Genomic DNA, 16,739 nt, shown 5'->3' with positions numbered 1-16,739 from the left:
GTTTGGCATTTCAGCACACTCAGTACTGAGGCTGAGGCTGATGGGAATGTCATTAGTTATGCTGATTATTTGGTCATAAACCAAAGTATTGCACAATTGAAATTTTGACTTGATGATGGCGCTAAAGTTAATGATCACAAAAGTCATTAAAATCATTAGAATTTATCCAGTGGGGGCCAAGGACATCTGTACCAAAATTTAAGGCTCAACCACAAATGTGAACCTCATGGTGGTGCGACAGGAAAAGTCAGAGATCACTAAAGTCATTACGATACATCATTTGGTGACCAAGAATGTCTTTAACGTCAGTCAAACTAACAGTTGTTTAGATATTTCAGTCTGGACCAAAGTGGTGGAACAACTGACCAAGTAAAGACCAACAGGCCAATATTGCCATCCCTACAGCATGACTAAAAATTGTGGTCTGACTTCGAAGTCCCAGGTAATTATCCTACTTCATTTGGGTTGAATATATTGATGAATATTAGATAAACAGTTAAATCAGCATTAGCCACAGATATTGTGTTGTGTTGTAGTTCAAGCTACTTTCACAGACTTGTAGTGACAAATTAGAACTATAACATATCTAAGGAGGCCAAACTGATGCTGGTCTATAAAAGCACACTTCTCCTTGTGCAAACACACACACACACACACACACACACACACACACACACACAAACAGATATAGTGGCACAACCACGGAAGATGCAGTCACAAAACCTTACAGGTCTGCATTTAAGGTCTAAATGAAGGCCAAGTTCAAAGGTGGGTGTGGTATGACCCATGAGTACTCAGTGCTCATGTAATGATGTAGTACTAACTACTGAGTACTCATGGGTCAGAATGTCAACATGTTGACAGACGTGTCGGCTGGTGTGATCCCATCACACTATGGTCTCTAGTCTTTATTCCTAAATTAGGCTACACCTTGTACTTCTGGTTTGACTGTTTCTCTTTAGGTCTAGTTGTCTTTAACCAAAAATTGTAAGAGATTTTAAGTATAATGCACATGAATAGATGCATGCAACTTTGATTTACTATAGCCAGGAAACCAACATAAATGGATGGTGGGTGGGTTATGTTTATATTGCAGACCAGTGATTAATTATTCAGGACTTGATCATCTTCAGTAGATTCAAACACAACCCATGACTTTGAATATCATATTAACTCCCCTTACAAAACAGATCTTTCCATGCACAACGGCTAAGCTGGCTGTTTACTTTGATGTGGTGTTGGAGATCATAACACACTGCTCCACTGATTCGTTTAATTTGTAGCTGCATGCATCCTTACACTAGATCTTGACTGCTACTGTACAAATGTTAAGTTGATGATAGCAGTCTTCCTCTGGTGTCTCCTGCTAGATTCCAGACCAAGGCAGTGAGAGAGGAAACTTGGGCTGCCTTAGGCAATGAAACAAGAGTGGCAGTAGGCATCAGGGCCGAGCTGAATAATTCAGCTCCCGGATCACAGTACATTTTCATATTCATATTTTCACTGGCACATTTATCTGAGCAATCCTCCCATCCTCTGCCTGAATGCATCTTCCTCTTCAGACCCCATAAATATCTGAATAAACTAATGATTCCTCTTGAGGAATTAAAAAGGCATCATTAGCCAGCACCTGAAGGTTGGGTCTGATGTACTGTGAGGACTTTGTCAATGCTGATTAGGAAAACAGTCTCAAGGGTTGATCTGTATCGCAGCAAAGTCGTACATAATGAGAATACCAGGCATACATTTAATGTACAGCATTAAATGTATGCCTGTAAATACAGCAGCAACTGTCAACACAAGGACTAAACATTAATTTTTTCTTGCTTATTAGGAAGTGGCGATAAATTTATGTTGGCATAAAATTTAAAACTCTATACCAGTGGCGTACTGTCAGAACAAGCAAGGCGAGCAGTGCTTGACTAGTTAAAGCTAAGAAATAGACATCAATCAGAACAATACCAAAGTGGAATTGGTAACCCTCCTTAGGCCGAAGACACACTGGATGCGTCGCGTGTGCAGTGGAACGTCTTGGTTTTCATTTCGGCGCCCATGTTAACAAATGAGAGCAGACACACGTCTCTCATGTCGCGGAAACTAGAAGTTTGGCGTCTCGCCTATTTTTCATGCATGATGCGTGCGTCTTGCAGCTAAATTGGCAGAGAAAAGACCTGTTGTATCAGCAATATTAGACAAAACTGGCACCTTCCACTATAGTCTCTATGTCTAGGCTGAATCTGAATGTGTCACAGATGTGAAAAAATATAAAGATATTTTTTAACCATTTTAGCAGCTGCATGTGGAGACAGTGTAATTTTAGATGCATTTTCTGTCAAAAATAAGTCAAGAAATGAAGACACTCAGCTTCCAGTCAGTTATAACATTGCACAAATCATTATACACATGCACAAATGCCTGTGGAAACTGCACCTGCGCATTAGCAAATTACTTAAACAGTCTTTTCTTCTGAAGCATTAAGAGGCAGCAGTGGCTAATAAATAAGCAAATTACACCGTGGTTTGTCATCTCAAATCATTACAAGTTGTCTTGCAAATCAACATTTGTGATGATGAGGTGTATTGCGAAGTAGCTTTTCATAATTCCTTTTGCAGGGAAAGCTCTCACAGATATATTTATTCAATTAACATATTTACAGTTAACTATGTCACATAATAAGCAAGTCTTTTAATTCTTTTTTGCTTCTGAGTGATCACATAAATATTGTTTCCTTTCTGATAATTAAGGTGTAGGGTTCTCTGTGCAAGATCTTTTAGATATTTTTTTATTCCTCTATATTGCACATTTGATATATTTATTGTCATTTTAAAGGAATAATCATAATACTTCTTCACTCAGGAAGGAGTGCAGAAAGGTGAAGATGTCCAGGCAGAAAATAGCAAGATGCAGGAGAGAGACATTCAGCACATGAGAGACAGGTGGCACAAAATCATGGGACAGGACAGGCCCTGAATTTAAGGGAGATTTGCTACTACTACTGTCATGAAAATGTTTTAGTCTATTTTTTGTCATTGGTGTAATAAATAGCTAAATTGCACATTAGATAATGGTTTATGAGCAGAGACGGAGTGCAGTTGATTCTTTGGCTCAGCTTGCCTATCTGTTAAAGTTACCGCAAGCTACTGCTCTATACAATACATACCAGTTATTGGTGTCCACACCATTCAATAGACAGCACAGGCACATAGTAAAGAATTTATACATCTTCATGTCTTTTCAGAGTGACAGCTTTTACACTGACTGTCGGCACAGGACAAATCCATCAGCTTGCCTTTGACTAACATTTATATTACAGTCTATGTATGACAGCTCTGTAAAAGTATAGATAGCCAGACTTCATCTTTATGCAAATGGTATATAAGACTCATCATTTAAAAAAAAAAACAAAACATGACATACAGAAGACATACTTCTGCTTTTTCTCCATGTCATTTCATTTTAGCTTTCTTGATGTTGGCAACATTGAGATAACAGGTTTGTCACCACAGCAGTGCACTGCTGTTCTAAGGTAAATATCTAAACTCTCAGAGGAAACAGAAGATTCAGTATGTCGCACAACAAATCAAACTGATTTGACACAAGAAAAATGTCAGTAATCCTCAAAAGCTTTCATTTAAATGTTTTTCTTCCAAAATTCCTTCTTTGGAGTGCCCTCTTTAATTAAGATCTTGCTTGTAAAGGTGACAAATACATTAGTAATGATTTTACTCTCCCTTTGTGTGAGGTAGACTTGCACTAGAAAAAAAAATCTACTGCAGCTGAGAGAAATAATGTTTGTCAAATAAAAAAAACAGGTGCAAAAAATATGCTAAGGAAATAGGGGGAGAGGGAGGGGCAACAAGGAAGATGTAGAGGCAGCAGAGATGACCCACATTGGTGCGACTTGTTATGAATTCGCAATGATGCTGCCGGGCTTGTTAGCACACGGCCGGGGAGCCGGGGGTGATGGGAAATTCGCAATCGGCTATCTCTACTAACCCTTCTGCAATTCTATTACACTTGTTTATGGCTCTTGGCAAACAGCACACCAAAGATACTTTAGCTTCTGAGAGAAGGGCAGGGTTAAAGGGGGACGACTACTTAGCATTTCACAAGGAGACAGAGAGGGCATCCTGTGAAAAGTGAACACGCAGAGGAAGTGAGGAAAGAACAGATTGCAAGATACAGAGAGAACTGGGCTGAATGTTCAAGTACTGATGCATGGTAATAGGACTAAATGACGCAAAAACACTATGGGATTAAATATTGTTATGGATTATGGTTTTTTTCTAATCTTTCTGTGAATTTCAACCTTTATGTCCTATCCCTAGCACAATTTGAGAGGATTTGTAAAAAATCTCCCTGGTCTGCATGAATATTGAGAATATTTTTGAGTGGCATTCATCAAGTTTCAAGGGCTGTGCCAGTTTGAGAGATGCCAACTGTCACAGCTAATGTAAAAGCAGAGTTATTATTCCGCTTTTTGTTCGGCAGAGTGGGGATGATAGTTGCACCTGTATAGCAACCTGTATAGTCACAAACACACACACACACACACACACACACACAGAACCACAGGGAAAAGTGTTTATCCGTCTGTGTGAGAGAGAGAAAGATGATGTAACCCGAGCTGCTCCCAGCACTCTAACATGATTGGTTTAGGTGTTTTAAAATGACAGGACCCATTCCACTCTTTTTCCCCACATTGCCGCTGACCTACAGGTGTTAACAGGTTTTCCTTATGATATAAATTATGGTGATTTCTGTAAAATTCTGTAAACTGCAAATATAAGATGGTGGAAAAATACACAATTGAGCTAAGCAATCACTTTGCAGAACTCAAAAATGGTGCCTACTATGAACCAAAAACAAAGCTTGCACAATGCAATTTTACATTCAGCTGCTGAATAATTTATACACATATAGGTTGCATAATCTTATATAGAAGATATTTTGTATGACCTGCAGCTTTGAATTCCTCTGCTATGCTTCCCCCCTTTTCTTCCTGATCAAAGGCTGGATTTTGCTTTGACATGATATACATCTGATGATGTACATTCTTCCACCACCTTCTACCACAGTGTAAGACAAAGCCATTTTCTACTGCTGCCATGAATCCCACATTTCTTAGCAGCTCATGCAGAACTGTAATCAGGCCAAATGAGCTATCAAACCTAATCCCCTAACCCCCTATGGGTAATGGTTTCTATTGTGCTAAGGGAAGGTATCTGTTTACTAAACTGTAATTTTTATTTGACTGACAAAAGCCAGCACAAAATACATGAGCACAATCTACATTACAAATACAACAATAAATATTGTTTGTAAGTGATACATCAACCAGTGGCTGTTATTGATGGAATATTATTGATGGAATAATGCAGCCTGGTTTCTCGCTGCATATGGCTTTTTATCCTTGAGGCAGTGAAAGCATATATAAATGGAAGCTACAGCATTTCCCGGGATGTCAGGCTCACTGCAGGGCCGAACCATGACAGTCCACATCCTCAACAGTGCTGTGTTGATGCCACAGTTAACTGGTTGGCTCAACATGTGTGTCCAAAATGTCAAGATGGCGTAAATGAATGGTAGCTGACAATGCAGCTAAGACAAATGTAATTTGCAGTGTGATTTTAATTTCCTGTACATTTGACCACAACCATAGTGGACAAACAAAAACCTATCATTCACTTGTAGCATTAGCTGTATTCATATACACAAACACAGACACACACACACACACACACCCACACACAATGGCTCTCTCTCTCTGCTCTCCAACCATGTCACACTCTAAATTACTGAGGTCGGCATTGATCCATAATAAGCAGACTGAGGACTGTTAAGTAATTTCAGCTCAAAAAGCATGTCCTGAAATGATACAGGGCCACTCTTCAAAATGAGACCATAGGCCCCTCTCTGACCAGGGGCCTCAGTGCAGCTGCAAGCACAGCCCATATTTCCACCACTGGTGAGGAAAGTAAATGAGAAATCAATCAAACACTTGAGATTCATTTCATTGTGTAAGAGCACTGATCCATCACAGGGTGTTATGGTCTGAGACAGCCTCTGCTCTTCTGCATGCTGCATAACTGCTGAAAAAAAACCAAAACACACACACACACACACACATGCAGGACACAGACTCAAATATCAAAAGGTCAGTAGACAGGCAAGAGGGGAGACTGGTGTCGTTGTAAGACAGGCTGGGCCTCTGAGCTCTCTGTCCCTCAGTGTTTGTCTGTGTGAAATCAAGGGCACAACTGGAAATTGTAAACAGGGCATGATGTCTATGTTTGGCCATGCATGTCGTAGATGCCAGATGTGCCTCCCAATTCCTTTGGTTCATAAATCATCACTCAGTCTCTCAGTCATTATAAAGCCAAAAATGCAACTGGAGATTTATGAAGGCAGAGATTATATGGAAAAATGCTTAAACCTCTTAGTGAGTGTGCATTTTATCTGGGGAAATCATTTGACTATACATACTTGTAAATAAATGATGTTCGAGACGAACTGACTGCCAAGAGTCTTTTAATTTATTCATGGATTATGTGTTGAATGTGCATTAAAAAGTGCCATTACCCGCCCTTTGATTCTGCATCATGTTATCATGTGACTTCTTCACACGGTAGCCATGTAATGTAACAATAAATATTTCAGTGCCTCACTTGAACATCAAGAACATGCAACTTTTCTGTCTGTCCATCCACCATTTTAGTCCTCAGTCAGAGCAGAGAAAAAGCAACACGTCACAACTACACCACAGTGCCACACGATGGCCAGGACAGGAAAAGCATAATGGATGCAGATTAATTAAAGGGATAACACCACAAACTGGGGCTTATATGTTACTAAAGTGGGTCGAATGTTGTGTTTTCTCCCTTGTCTGCAGGAATCGGGAATCAGATGATGAGATTTTGATGATGACTAAGATGCAGGATTTCAACCATTATGTGTGTGTGCTGCTGGGAAAGTCCAGCATCCAGGTTTTGGGTGCTAAACAACATTATGCTGATTCAAACCCAGAAAACAAATCATAAACAAGCATTCATTATAATGGAGGCTGCATATTTGGAAGTCCAAGAACAAGAATAAAGTCACTTTCAAATCCAGAAAGTTACTCCACTCTGTTCTGCTGGGAATGGGCAGCTATGGGTCAGAGAAGGACAGATTTATCAATTATGCACATGCTGAGGATGTGTGTCAGACATAAATGCAAATGAATTCTACCTTGGAGTTCAAAGATGAGAGCAGGACCAATGTTGGGGAAGGCTGTGGCATCGAAGATTAACACTGGTGAATGAAGAAGACACTCATAACGTCAGTCAGCTGATGAACATGGTTTGTTTTAAGCACTTAAAAAACAAAATCCCTTTTTGAAGACAGGTTGTTCTGTGTGTACTATATACATATTCGTTTTATGCTAAGATAAGATAACCAGCTGCTGTAGCCTTTTAGTTTTTGCACAGACATGAGAGTAGTATCAATCTTATCCAACTTCTATCCAACTTTTGGCAAGAAAGTAAGTGCATTTTTCCCAAAATGTCAAACATACCCTTTATTTTTCCAGGATTTAAACATTAACAGTATGCAAAAAAAGATGATATTTAATGAAGATGTTGTGGATTCCTTCATTTAAACTAATTCTGTAAGGTTGCCAACCCCTGTCCTGTAACATAAAGAACTCTGATGTCTTCCTACATGTCCTTCCTACGTGTCAAGCTTTGTAAACATCTGAACAGCCATTTAATTTTCTTTTTGTTTTAACAGTATTTTATTTTATTTTCTACAACTGAGGTTTTCTATTACATATCAAATTGAAAAATGAGTGTCCCTGCTCATAAATAAGCCAAAGTTTACCTTGCCTATCCATGTGATCCCACATGTGTAGCCTACGCTGTACCGACACAGGGAGGATAAAGAGTATCCGTATTGATCGCCTTTGCTTGCCTCTCTCCATTTTATTATAAAAAATAAATCCTGTGCACATCCTGTATCAGTGGCTATGAACCCAGAAACTATGAGGAAGGTAGCCAAAAAAAGAACAATAATAAAGAAAGACTTCTGATCCCCACTGTATCAAATGAGTAGGAGTATGATAGCTTATTGGGAAGTAAACAATGCAAGTCAAATAAAATCTCTCCCTGGCTTTATTCTTATGGTACCAAATTACCAATATAGTTTCCGGTGAATCGAAATGCACTGCCTGGTGTTTATGTGTGCATTTGATGTGTCTTTTTGTGGGTCTGTGCCTGTGCTTGCCTTAGTGTATTAGTCTGTTTATGCATCTTTGTGCTTGTTTGTGAGCCTGTGCCCAACTAGAGAAAAAAAAATTACGTTCTATAAAATGTCTCCATAAATGGCATGGCACAATAAATCCAAGGCAGAAATATTAAGTGGAACCAATATTTTGCTGGAGCCACTCCAGGTGCCTAGTAAAACTCACGAGTCGAGATGACCTTAGCATTAAAAAAATATATTTTACAGGGGGAAATAATCCAATTCCCTTCCAATGAAGACATCAATGACATGGAGCTATCTGTGCTGTGCACCTGGGCCTTTCCACTGAGAGGTCATTTAGTGTACATTCTCTCTTTTAGGGACAGCTCTATTAGATACGCCATGAATATCCAAGCAAAAAGGTATTTTGCAATACCAAGAAAAAAAGAAAGAAAATGATGGAGAAAAAAAGAAGTACTGCAAACTGTTGCTGTGCTCTAAGAAGGGAGCCTCCCATATGTGCAGAGAGACTAAAGCAGTGAAGCTACAAAGGGAACATGCTCAAGGACACCTGTTTCTTGCAGGGAGCAGTTTGTGAGAAGCATCTTATCTGTGCAATGATGCACCAGCCATGTGGAAATGCAAGGAAAGGCACAGGATCTCATCGCAGTTGCCAAAATCCACTTCGGGCCACAATGTAAATGTGACATATCAAAATTTTGATGAAGTCCCAAGATAACATAGTGAGACTGTGTGCTTGATAACATAGAATATGAGGCATTTATATTATATTTTTTAAAAGCCAAACTCGATCATTTATTAATCAAAGAAAACATGCAAAAGAGAATTTATTATACTGCAGAATATTCCCCCAATTAGCCTTACAGCATCAGCATATCGTATTTGATCCTGGTAGTAGAAACCACAAAGGACCCCAGAACAAATTCATCTGCATGGAAGATCTACCTAACCTGAATCCACTCTACATTTCTCTATACAATTATGCTAAGGAATGCATTGAGCCGTTGGCTGTTCACCACATTTATCTGCCAAAACCCCCTGGTAACTGCCATGCATTGCTCAAGAAGTTGTCCTCATGAATTTGCTTTGTGGTTACATTATCTCCTTTAGAAAACTAATTTCATATTAGGGTAATTGCCTCTGGTGGAGTTATGCAGGGCTGTGTCTTGTGTTGAAAAAAAAATCCTGATGAAGAGGACGGGGGAGAGGAAAAGTCATGCTGGCCCTCCCTCCCTGTTTCTGTCTCTCAGTCAGATGAGGTCATCAAACACCAACCTGCTTTGTATATTAATGATGTAACAGCCCAGGATTTTTGGACACCCCGTCCCCGGAGACTGCTTGCCTGGTGGCAGGGGAAGACTTCATCTTGATTTAAAAGAGAGATAACACCCTCGATAGAACGGTGACAAAGGCTAGATAGGCAGTGTGAGAGGAGATAGTGAGGGAGTGTAGACGCCAGCAGAGAGGAGACGACAGGAGAGGAGCGAGGCAGAGGAGGGACTGTGTGAGACTCTGTGCCTTTAAAGCACCAAGCCCCTCCTCCACAGAGCTGAGCAGAACAGTGGAGTGGTGCTGGCAGGAACCTGAGCCCCACGATAAACTCTGGCATCAGCTTCCTTTCATCCGGCAGTCAGCGAGGACACAGTGAGGGCGCAGGGGCAGAGAGACAGGGACGGAGGAAGAGAAAGAGTGACAGAAAGGGGGGTAGAGGGAGACAAACACAGGCAGATAGACAGAGAGGGAGAGACTGTCATTGGAGTCACACAGCTCCTTTTTCACAGCAGCAGCTCAGCCGCTCTGTCTGCTGCCTCCTGATGCAGGCAAACGCTGACAGGGATGACGGGTGGCGTGTTTTCAGCAGCGCAGTTATCTGAGTGATGGTAGCGGCCGCGGCGGCATCACAATCCAAAGCAGGAGCTCTCCTCGCCACTCTGGCTCTTAGTCATCCTCAGCCTCCTCTCTCCCTTCTCAGAGTGCTATCAGGGCCATTCATCGTTCCCACCTCATGCCTCCTGCCTCCTCCTCCTCCACAGCTTCATCCTCCACTTCTACTCCTCCTCTGATGAGACACAGCCTCAGAGTGAAATAACCCTGCTGATAGAAGCTTCTCTCTCTGTCAAGACAGTAAGTAGGGGAGGGAGGGACAGAACTGTGTGTGTGTGTGTGTGTGTGTGTGTGAGTGTGAGAGAGAGAGAGAGAGAGAGAGAGAGAGAGAGAGAGAGAGAGAGTGAGAGAGAGAGAAAAAGAGAGGAAGAGAGAACAGCAAGGCGGTGAGAAGAGAAGATGTTAGTGTGTGCGACAGAGGGACTGCTAAAGAACCAGCAGGTTGTGTGTAGCTTGAATGATCCTGCTGTGCGTGGACAGTGAGCTCTGGGCGTAGCAACAGCAAAGTGATGCACAGGAAAGGTGAGTAGGTGTGTGTTCTGGCGTGTGTGTGTGTGTGTGTGTGTGTGTGTGTGTGTGTGTGTGTGTGTGGAGGTGAGACAAGTGCTGCTGAAGCAAGAGATGCATTTTACCAGCAGCTAAAAATCGTCAACGCAGTTCATTCCTGTCCATCTATGAGTCTTCCTCCACTCTATTGTTGTTGCTTTTCATGCTGCTATGAAGTAGAGAAAGAGGGAGGAATAGAAAGGAGTGGAGAATGAGACATGAGAGAATAAGTGATTGTTTCCTTCCCGTCTGTCCAGGTGCCATGTGTGATTGGCCAGCGCTCCCCGTGGCAGTGGCATTGCCCTCGATTTGGCGAGAAGCTCTCCCCCCTGCTTGTTCTCTGGGGCTCCTCTTGGAAGCTTTCATGGGATTTATCTCGTCCTGCTGGATGGCACGGAGCTCTCTGCCTCTCTGAAAAGAGTCCAGGGAGAAAACATATACTACACGGATAAGAAGTAAAATAATTATCCAATCACAGCACAAGGAGGCAGACCGGGTTCCCTTAGCAACAACTGAAGGAGAGAAGAGAATCCTTTTCTCTCTCTGCTCCCTTGGTTTTTGGGCACACCCCTGTGGACTGCTGTGGGTCAGTGTTTTGTGAGAGGACTTGGAGAGTGCTGTTGCATAAGACAAGCTGCCACCCAAATTCCAGAGGAAGGTGCTTGTTCACCTTCCAGCCCCCTTGTAACTGTGTCTCATCGACACCATGATTTTTTTGTTATCCCTCCACAAATTCTCATCACGAGTCACGTTCTGCTGGCTTAGAAATCAATTCATTCTGATCCCACGCCACCTGGAATAAGCCCTGCTTTGGGGGGGGGGGGGGGGTACTGGACGCTCTGTGCAAAGACCCACACCAACCTTTGCTTGCATTCATGGACGAGAAATGAAGGACAACATGATTAAGTCGTCACCTGCGAAGAAAATGGATGTGAGGCAAAGTTTATTTTGATGATTTTTTTTTTTTTTTTTTTTTTTTTTTTTTTTTTTTGATGATTTGAGTTTCTACTGAGAATCTTTTTATTTTTCCCCAGAGGAGGAAACGCCACACTGCACAGAGGAATATCCTCTTTTTCCAAACAGGATCTGTCCTTTCTCTCTGTAAAGGCAGTACCCCTCACTGAGGGACTATATTTAGACGGCCCGCTGGCTACCAATAATGTAGAACATGATAATTTTGAAAACTGAGCCACTGCTGGGAGTTCTATTTTTCTATCTCTGTTGGATAGCTCGCTCTGTAAAAGGGTTAATGTGAATCCCTTTTCTGCAATCACTTTTGTATGTTAGCCTGCTATTATGTCACTGCGTTTCACAAGTAAAAAAGATTGTATAGGACAAGTGGGAAAAGGAGGAAGTCTCTACCCTGTATAGACAGGCATTTTAAATAGCATCTCTTCGGGAACAATTTCAAACGTACACAATGACACATGAGATGAGTTGGCTCAACATGATTATGTAAGAGCTTCATACCAGCTTTAGCCCATGTATTTTGCCTCTTCCTTTTCCATGGATTTACTGTGTTCGACTTTTCCCATGCTCATTTTCTCTTCGTTTTTGGAAGCATCTACCAGAAGGCATGGATGTCAGAGTGTGACCCTGTGCCGAGTGTGCGGGCGAGGCAAGGTGTTTTGGCTGCCCAGGTGCTTTTAAGATGTTGAGGTCTCCCTGCGTGGCCGGGGCCCCTGTTCGGATCAGTAGCACTGAGGCTCCTTGTAGCCAAAGACATGGACCCCGACTCGGCTCCCCCACGCCCTCAGCCTGTTGGCCACTGGCCCCACGTCGCCCTGTAAAGGATGTCCCTCAGCAGAGCTCCGGCCCGGGACACCTCTGAGACCCCCAGCCCGAGAGAACGCATCCGCAGCCACATGAAGATGGTGATCGACCAGCTGGAAGGCATTCTCAAAGAGCTCAAGGATGTGGCCAAGGAACTCCGGGAGGTGAGGTTCAAAATCAGCTTACACGTATGAGGCTTTTGGGGGGATTTAGTGAGGAACAGGGGGAGGAAGCAATGGAGGCAGGAAGAGAATGTGAGTGCCAGGTGGGTGTGCTTCTCAAGTAGGCTGCATTTAACTAAGTGTGAAATTCTTTTCCCAGCATGGAGATTTTGATTAAGATTTGAAAGTGATGAGATCTCACTTTTTTTTTTTTTTTTTTTGGTAAGAGGAGGATATTGTTGATTACGACTGCAGTGAGGCTGTCTTCCTTTTCCAATCAAACAATTGCTGATCAGCAATTACAAATGTCCTTCATGTGTTCAGTGGTGTCTTGTGGGAGGTACACTAGATGTGAAGAGCTGTTGAAAAGCAGCAAAGCCAGGCTGAAAGGAAACACAGAGGCATGCTTAGATAAGATACAAGACTTAGCGCCGCAATAGTTATATAACCATTTTGTTAAGGATCAGCTGGATCCTACTGTATTTTTGCAACTGCCATGGTAACACTGAGAGATTTCAGTGTGTGTGTGTGTGTGTGTGTGTGTGTGTGTGTGTGTGTGTGTGTGTCTACAATACAAGGTTTGAACAAGGATCAGCAAAGAGAGATATTGAATGTGTGCATGTGCTCTTACATGCATCTACAAGTATATGGACAAAAGAATATGTGGTGTGTGGTGGCTGAAATTCAGAGTACATCTGTTCATGTGTGTGAGAGTACAAAATGGCCCTCATCGTCTCTTTGGGATCTTCCCCCTGCAGTGCCTTCGAAGCCGTGAGCTCTTCTTGCAAAGAAAGAGATAAAGGCATCCCTGCCTCCAATCAGGGACGCAGAGGAAGTGTGTGTGTGTGTGTGTGTGTGTGTGTGTGTGTGTGTGTGTGTGTGTGCGCGCGTGTGTGTGTGTTTCCAGATGTGTTTAAAAAAGAAGTGAAACAGCAGATACCGGTGCATGTAATGACCCGAAGGAGGAGGACGGTTTCAAACAGCCATGAAGAAGCTGCCATAACTCACTTGATCACCACACAGGAACCTTTGCCCTCCCTTCTCCCTGACTCCCAGCTCTGTCCCACGCTCTACTTTATGTACTTGCACAGTTGGAGGTGCAAGGCCACAGCTCACAGTGCACCTTCTCTCTGGTGAGCAGGAGAAGCCGGCCTACGCGCGGGAGTGATTGATGATTATGGGACAACTGCAAGTGGAATAATGCTGGCTGGAGCTATTTATAAACAAAAACACGGCCGGTGCCTCTGCCAGCTCCAACGCATATTACCATTCTTATCCCAGACCCCATTAGAGAGGGCTCTGCACAGTGGCTCAAATGTCATTTTTTATTGGGAGAGCACAATCCCACATATTGAAATGGCTAAGAAATCATATTAGCTGCAGTGGCAGTCATAATGCTGGTATCAATATCCTGCAATTAACTGACCTGTAAGATTGCGGACTGTATGATTGGGAGATGAAGAAACAGGATCAGTGTAGCGCCATCGGATGCATGGAAGCCTAATGTTCCATAAAATCTCTCATTCTTGGCCACATGAAAGGAACAACATAATAGATAACAACTGTCACATAAATAAATGATGAATTGCCATGTGAATGCGGTGAAATAAATGACTCAGTGAAGGAGCAGTAATGACTGATTATCACCCACAAGGTCTTTGGGGAACTGAAGATACTGCAGTGCACTGAGGAGTTAAAGCCGCCACTCCAGAGCCCAGAAATTAAGAAGTTGCTGGTGTGTTACTATTCTTACTTCACAGCAGTGCTTTCATAGGTCAAGATCACAGACCTACGGTGTCATTATTCAGTACATGCACAGAGCCAGTTGAGTCAAAAGCTGAATCAAAAAAGAAAATAAAACCCCACATTTCAACCACGATTAGTCACACTGCAGCAGACTTTGCCAACATTCAATGTTCTCATTGTCCACTACCGTGCATATGTTGTATACAACAGTGTTCATTTGGACTATTTAGTCCATATCTCAGCATAGATTGAAATGTGAAGTTTTGGGAGGTTTTCTAGTCTTTCTAGTTTTAAATGTCTGGCCACGAAAGCGTTATGCATCACCCATTAAAAAAATGTATGTTCTGCAGGTTTTTTAGGCCATTACAGGGTAAGGGACAATGCTTTTATTGCTACATTTGAAATGAGGACTTACAAAGTTGTTCTTTTTTACCAGTTTTTTAATTAAATTTAAACAAAGTCCAAAATTAACAAGGCCCGAAGGGAATCTCACATTTCAAGTTTCTTCAGCATGCAGTATTTGAGAGTTGATTAAATAATGATTAAAGATGATTAAATGTTGAACACAACCAATATAATGGTATAAACAAGGAAAATAAGACACGTTAAAAAATGGTGAGAAAATGTCCTTCTGGAAGGACCTTCACCTCCACTGATTCTACCCCATGGTGACTTGCTATCCTCATAAAGGCACTGTAGTCTTAAAAAAGGGGTCACCCATGGGTCTTACTTTCTTGCCTGCCAGAATTCATCATCCTCATTGCTAAACATCCCTTCCCCGGAGGAATGGCCCAACTCACATCTTAAATGATGACAAAAATAGGTTCATGGGTTTTACCAGAGAGTTTGAATCACTGCAAGCAACACTCAGCGCCGCCTAATCGAACCCTGCGGAGAACCTAGCATTAAATTTTAATCACTGTCATGTAAATGGGAATTGTTTCCTGTGTGGCCAGTACATGGCATTCAGAAATATGGACTATTAAAAACATTGATGATCGTGGCGCAGTGTTAGAAGTGTATTTCTATTGAAATTTTAAGCAAATGCTCATTACAGTCAGCCATTTTGAGGGGACCTGAAAAATGAGCAGTAATTAATGTTAAATTAAAAAGCAATACCAAGGAACATTTCTACTTAAGGATGTGAGGCCTATTCTTTTTTCAGTCAAATCTTTACAGCATACAGCAGTTTTTATCCGTCCTAGTTTTCTGGTCCTGTCTGTCTGTTTTAGATTCCAGCTGGTACAGAGGAAACCGCAAACATCTTCACTCAGTAACATAATGTTGTAGTGAATAATGTTGACCTGATTGGCTCTCAAAAAGACCAGTGCGAATGCAACTAACATAACTAACTTTAAATGTAATTACTGTTTGGTTGAAGATGTGTTGATCACTAAAATCAGTTGTTTTTGTCAATTCATCAGAGACTTAGCAACACATGTCAAGTGGTTACCTGCCCCCAAGCTGACAGATAAAAACATCTTAAATCACAATCTTTCTTAAAACAGGGTTTTTGTAGAGGAAGCTTGTAGAGTAATACTGTTTTCTGTCCATGTTGCAGCACGCTCTCAAACAGTAAATCTCCTTTACACACAAAGAAAGACACAGAGCATGCATAGTTTTTCAAAATTGCTCCCTTCAAAATCCTATTACAGTCAAATTCAGCCTGTCTCTCTTGTGAATCCATTACAGGCGTCATGACAGGTAAAATGAGAAGGATCTAAAGGAAGGACATCGAAAGGTAATATACTGATAAACTACTCCATTTGCAATAATAATACTGGCAGGAGTGGCAACTCTAGAGGAAATAATTCATTTAGGTTACATGTCAACCTTGGACTTAGAAGTCTGGGTGTAAACAAGAGAGAAAATGACACCAAACAGAAAACACAGACCCTCTGAAATGCTCTAATGTTGAGTTGTTCCTTTTGCTGAAACTAAATTACACTGAAAAAAAGGCAAGTAAGGAAACGCAAATGCAGGAGTGCACTCATGTTGGTTATTAGAGACATACAGACGGGTAAATTGAAAGAATTAAATGAAGTGCTGAAGGAAAAAAAAGGCAGTAGCATGGACTGAAGGGGGGAAGGGCGTTGGCAGCGAGCTACATCTTTATATGGAACCAAACAGCAATAATGGACTGTTATTATGTGGATGTAGTTATTATGAAGAATCATACAATGAGCAGACAATGACGTGTGTCTGCGGTCGACTCAAGACAAGGCAATCAGGCCTCTTAGAATTAAAGCTCCAAATGAGAGGTGTGAATATAAGCTGTAAAAAGAGCAATTATCAGTAGCAGAGTGCAACATGTCCAGGACACTGGCCTCTATCAGTCGGCCTTGTGGTAGTTGTCAGTACACCCTCATGCTTATGCTGAAGACATGG

General features: G+C 41.8%; 1 protein-coding gene and 1 long non-coding RNA gene across 2 annotated transcripts in view; one reads left to right on the top strand and one right to left on the bottom strand.

Moving 5' to 3' along the window:
* Positions 1 to 10,955: 10,955 nt before the first annotated feature.
* Positions 10,956 to 16,739, bottom strand: part of LOC139627420 (uncharacterized) — a 95,629-nt gene continuing 89,845 nt past the window's right edge. Inside the window, exon 4 of the long non-coding RNA XR_011692570.1 lies at positions 10,956 to 11,082. This is a non-coding gene — a long non-coding RNA (uncharacterized lncRNA). The remainder of the gene's footprint in view (positions 11,083 to 16,739) is intronic.
* The window catches only part of insyn1 (inhibitory synaptic factor 1), a 40,833-nt gene continuing 35,162 nt past the window's right edge, over positions 11,069 to 16,739 (top strand). The window contains exon 1 of the mRNA XM_071488150.1: positions 11,069 to 12,608. Within this exon, the coding sequence (XP_071344251.1) occupies positions 12,465 to 12,608 (144 nt within the window). The 5' untranslated portion in view covers positions 11,069 to 12,464. The remainder of the gene's footprint in view (positions 12,609 to 16,739) is intronic.

Source organism: Trachinotus anak, unplaced genomic scaffold (genome assembly GCF_046630095.1).
Source record: "Trachinotus anak isolate AG129_WGS33_773 ecotype Australia unplaced genomic scaffold, CSIRO_AGI_Tana_v1 ptg000011l, whole genome shotgun sequence".
Classification (NCBI taxonomy): Eukaryota; Metazoa; Chordata; class Actinopteri; order Carangiformes; family Carangidae; genus Trachinotus; species Trachinotus anak.
Note: the sequence above shows the minus strand (reverse complement) of the source record. Positions and strands in the feature narration are given on the sequence as shown.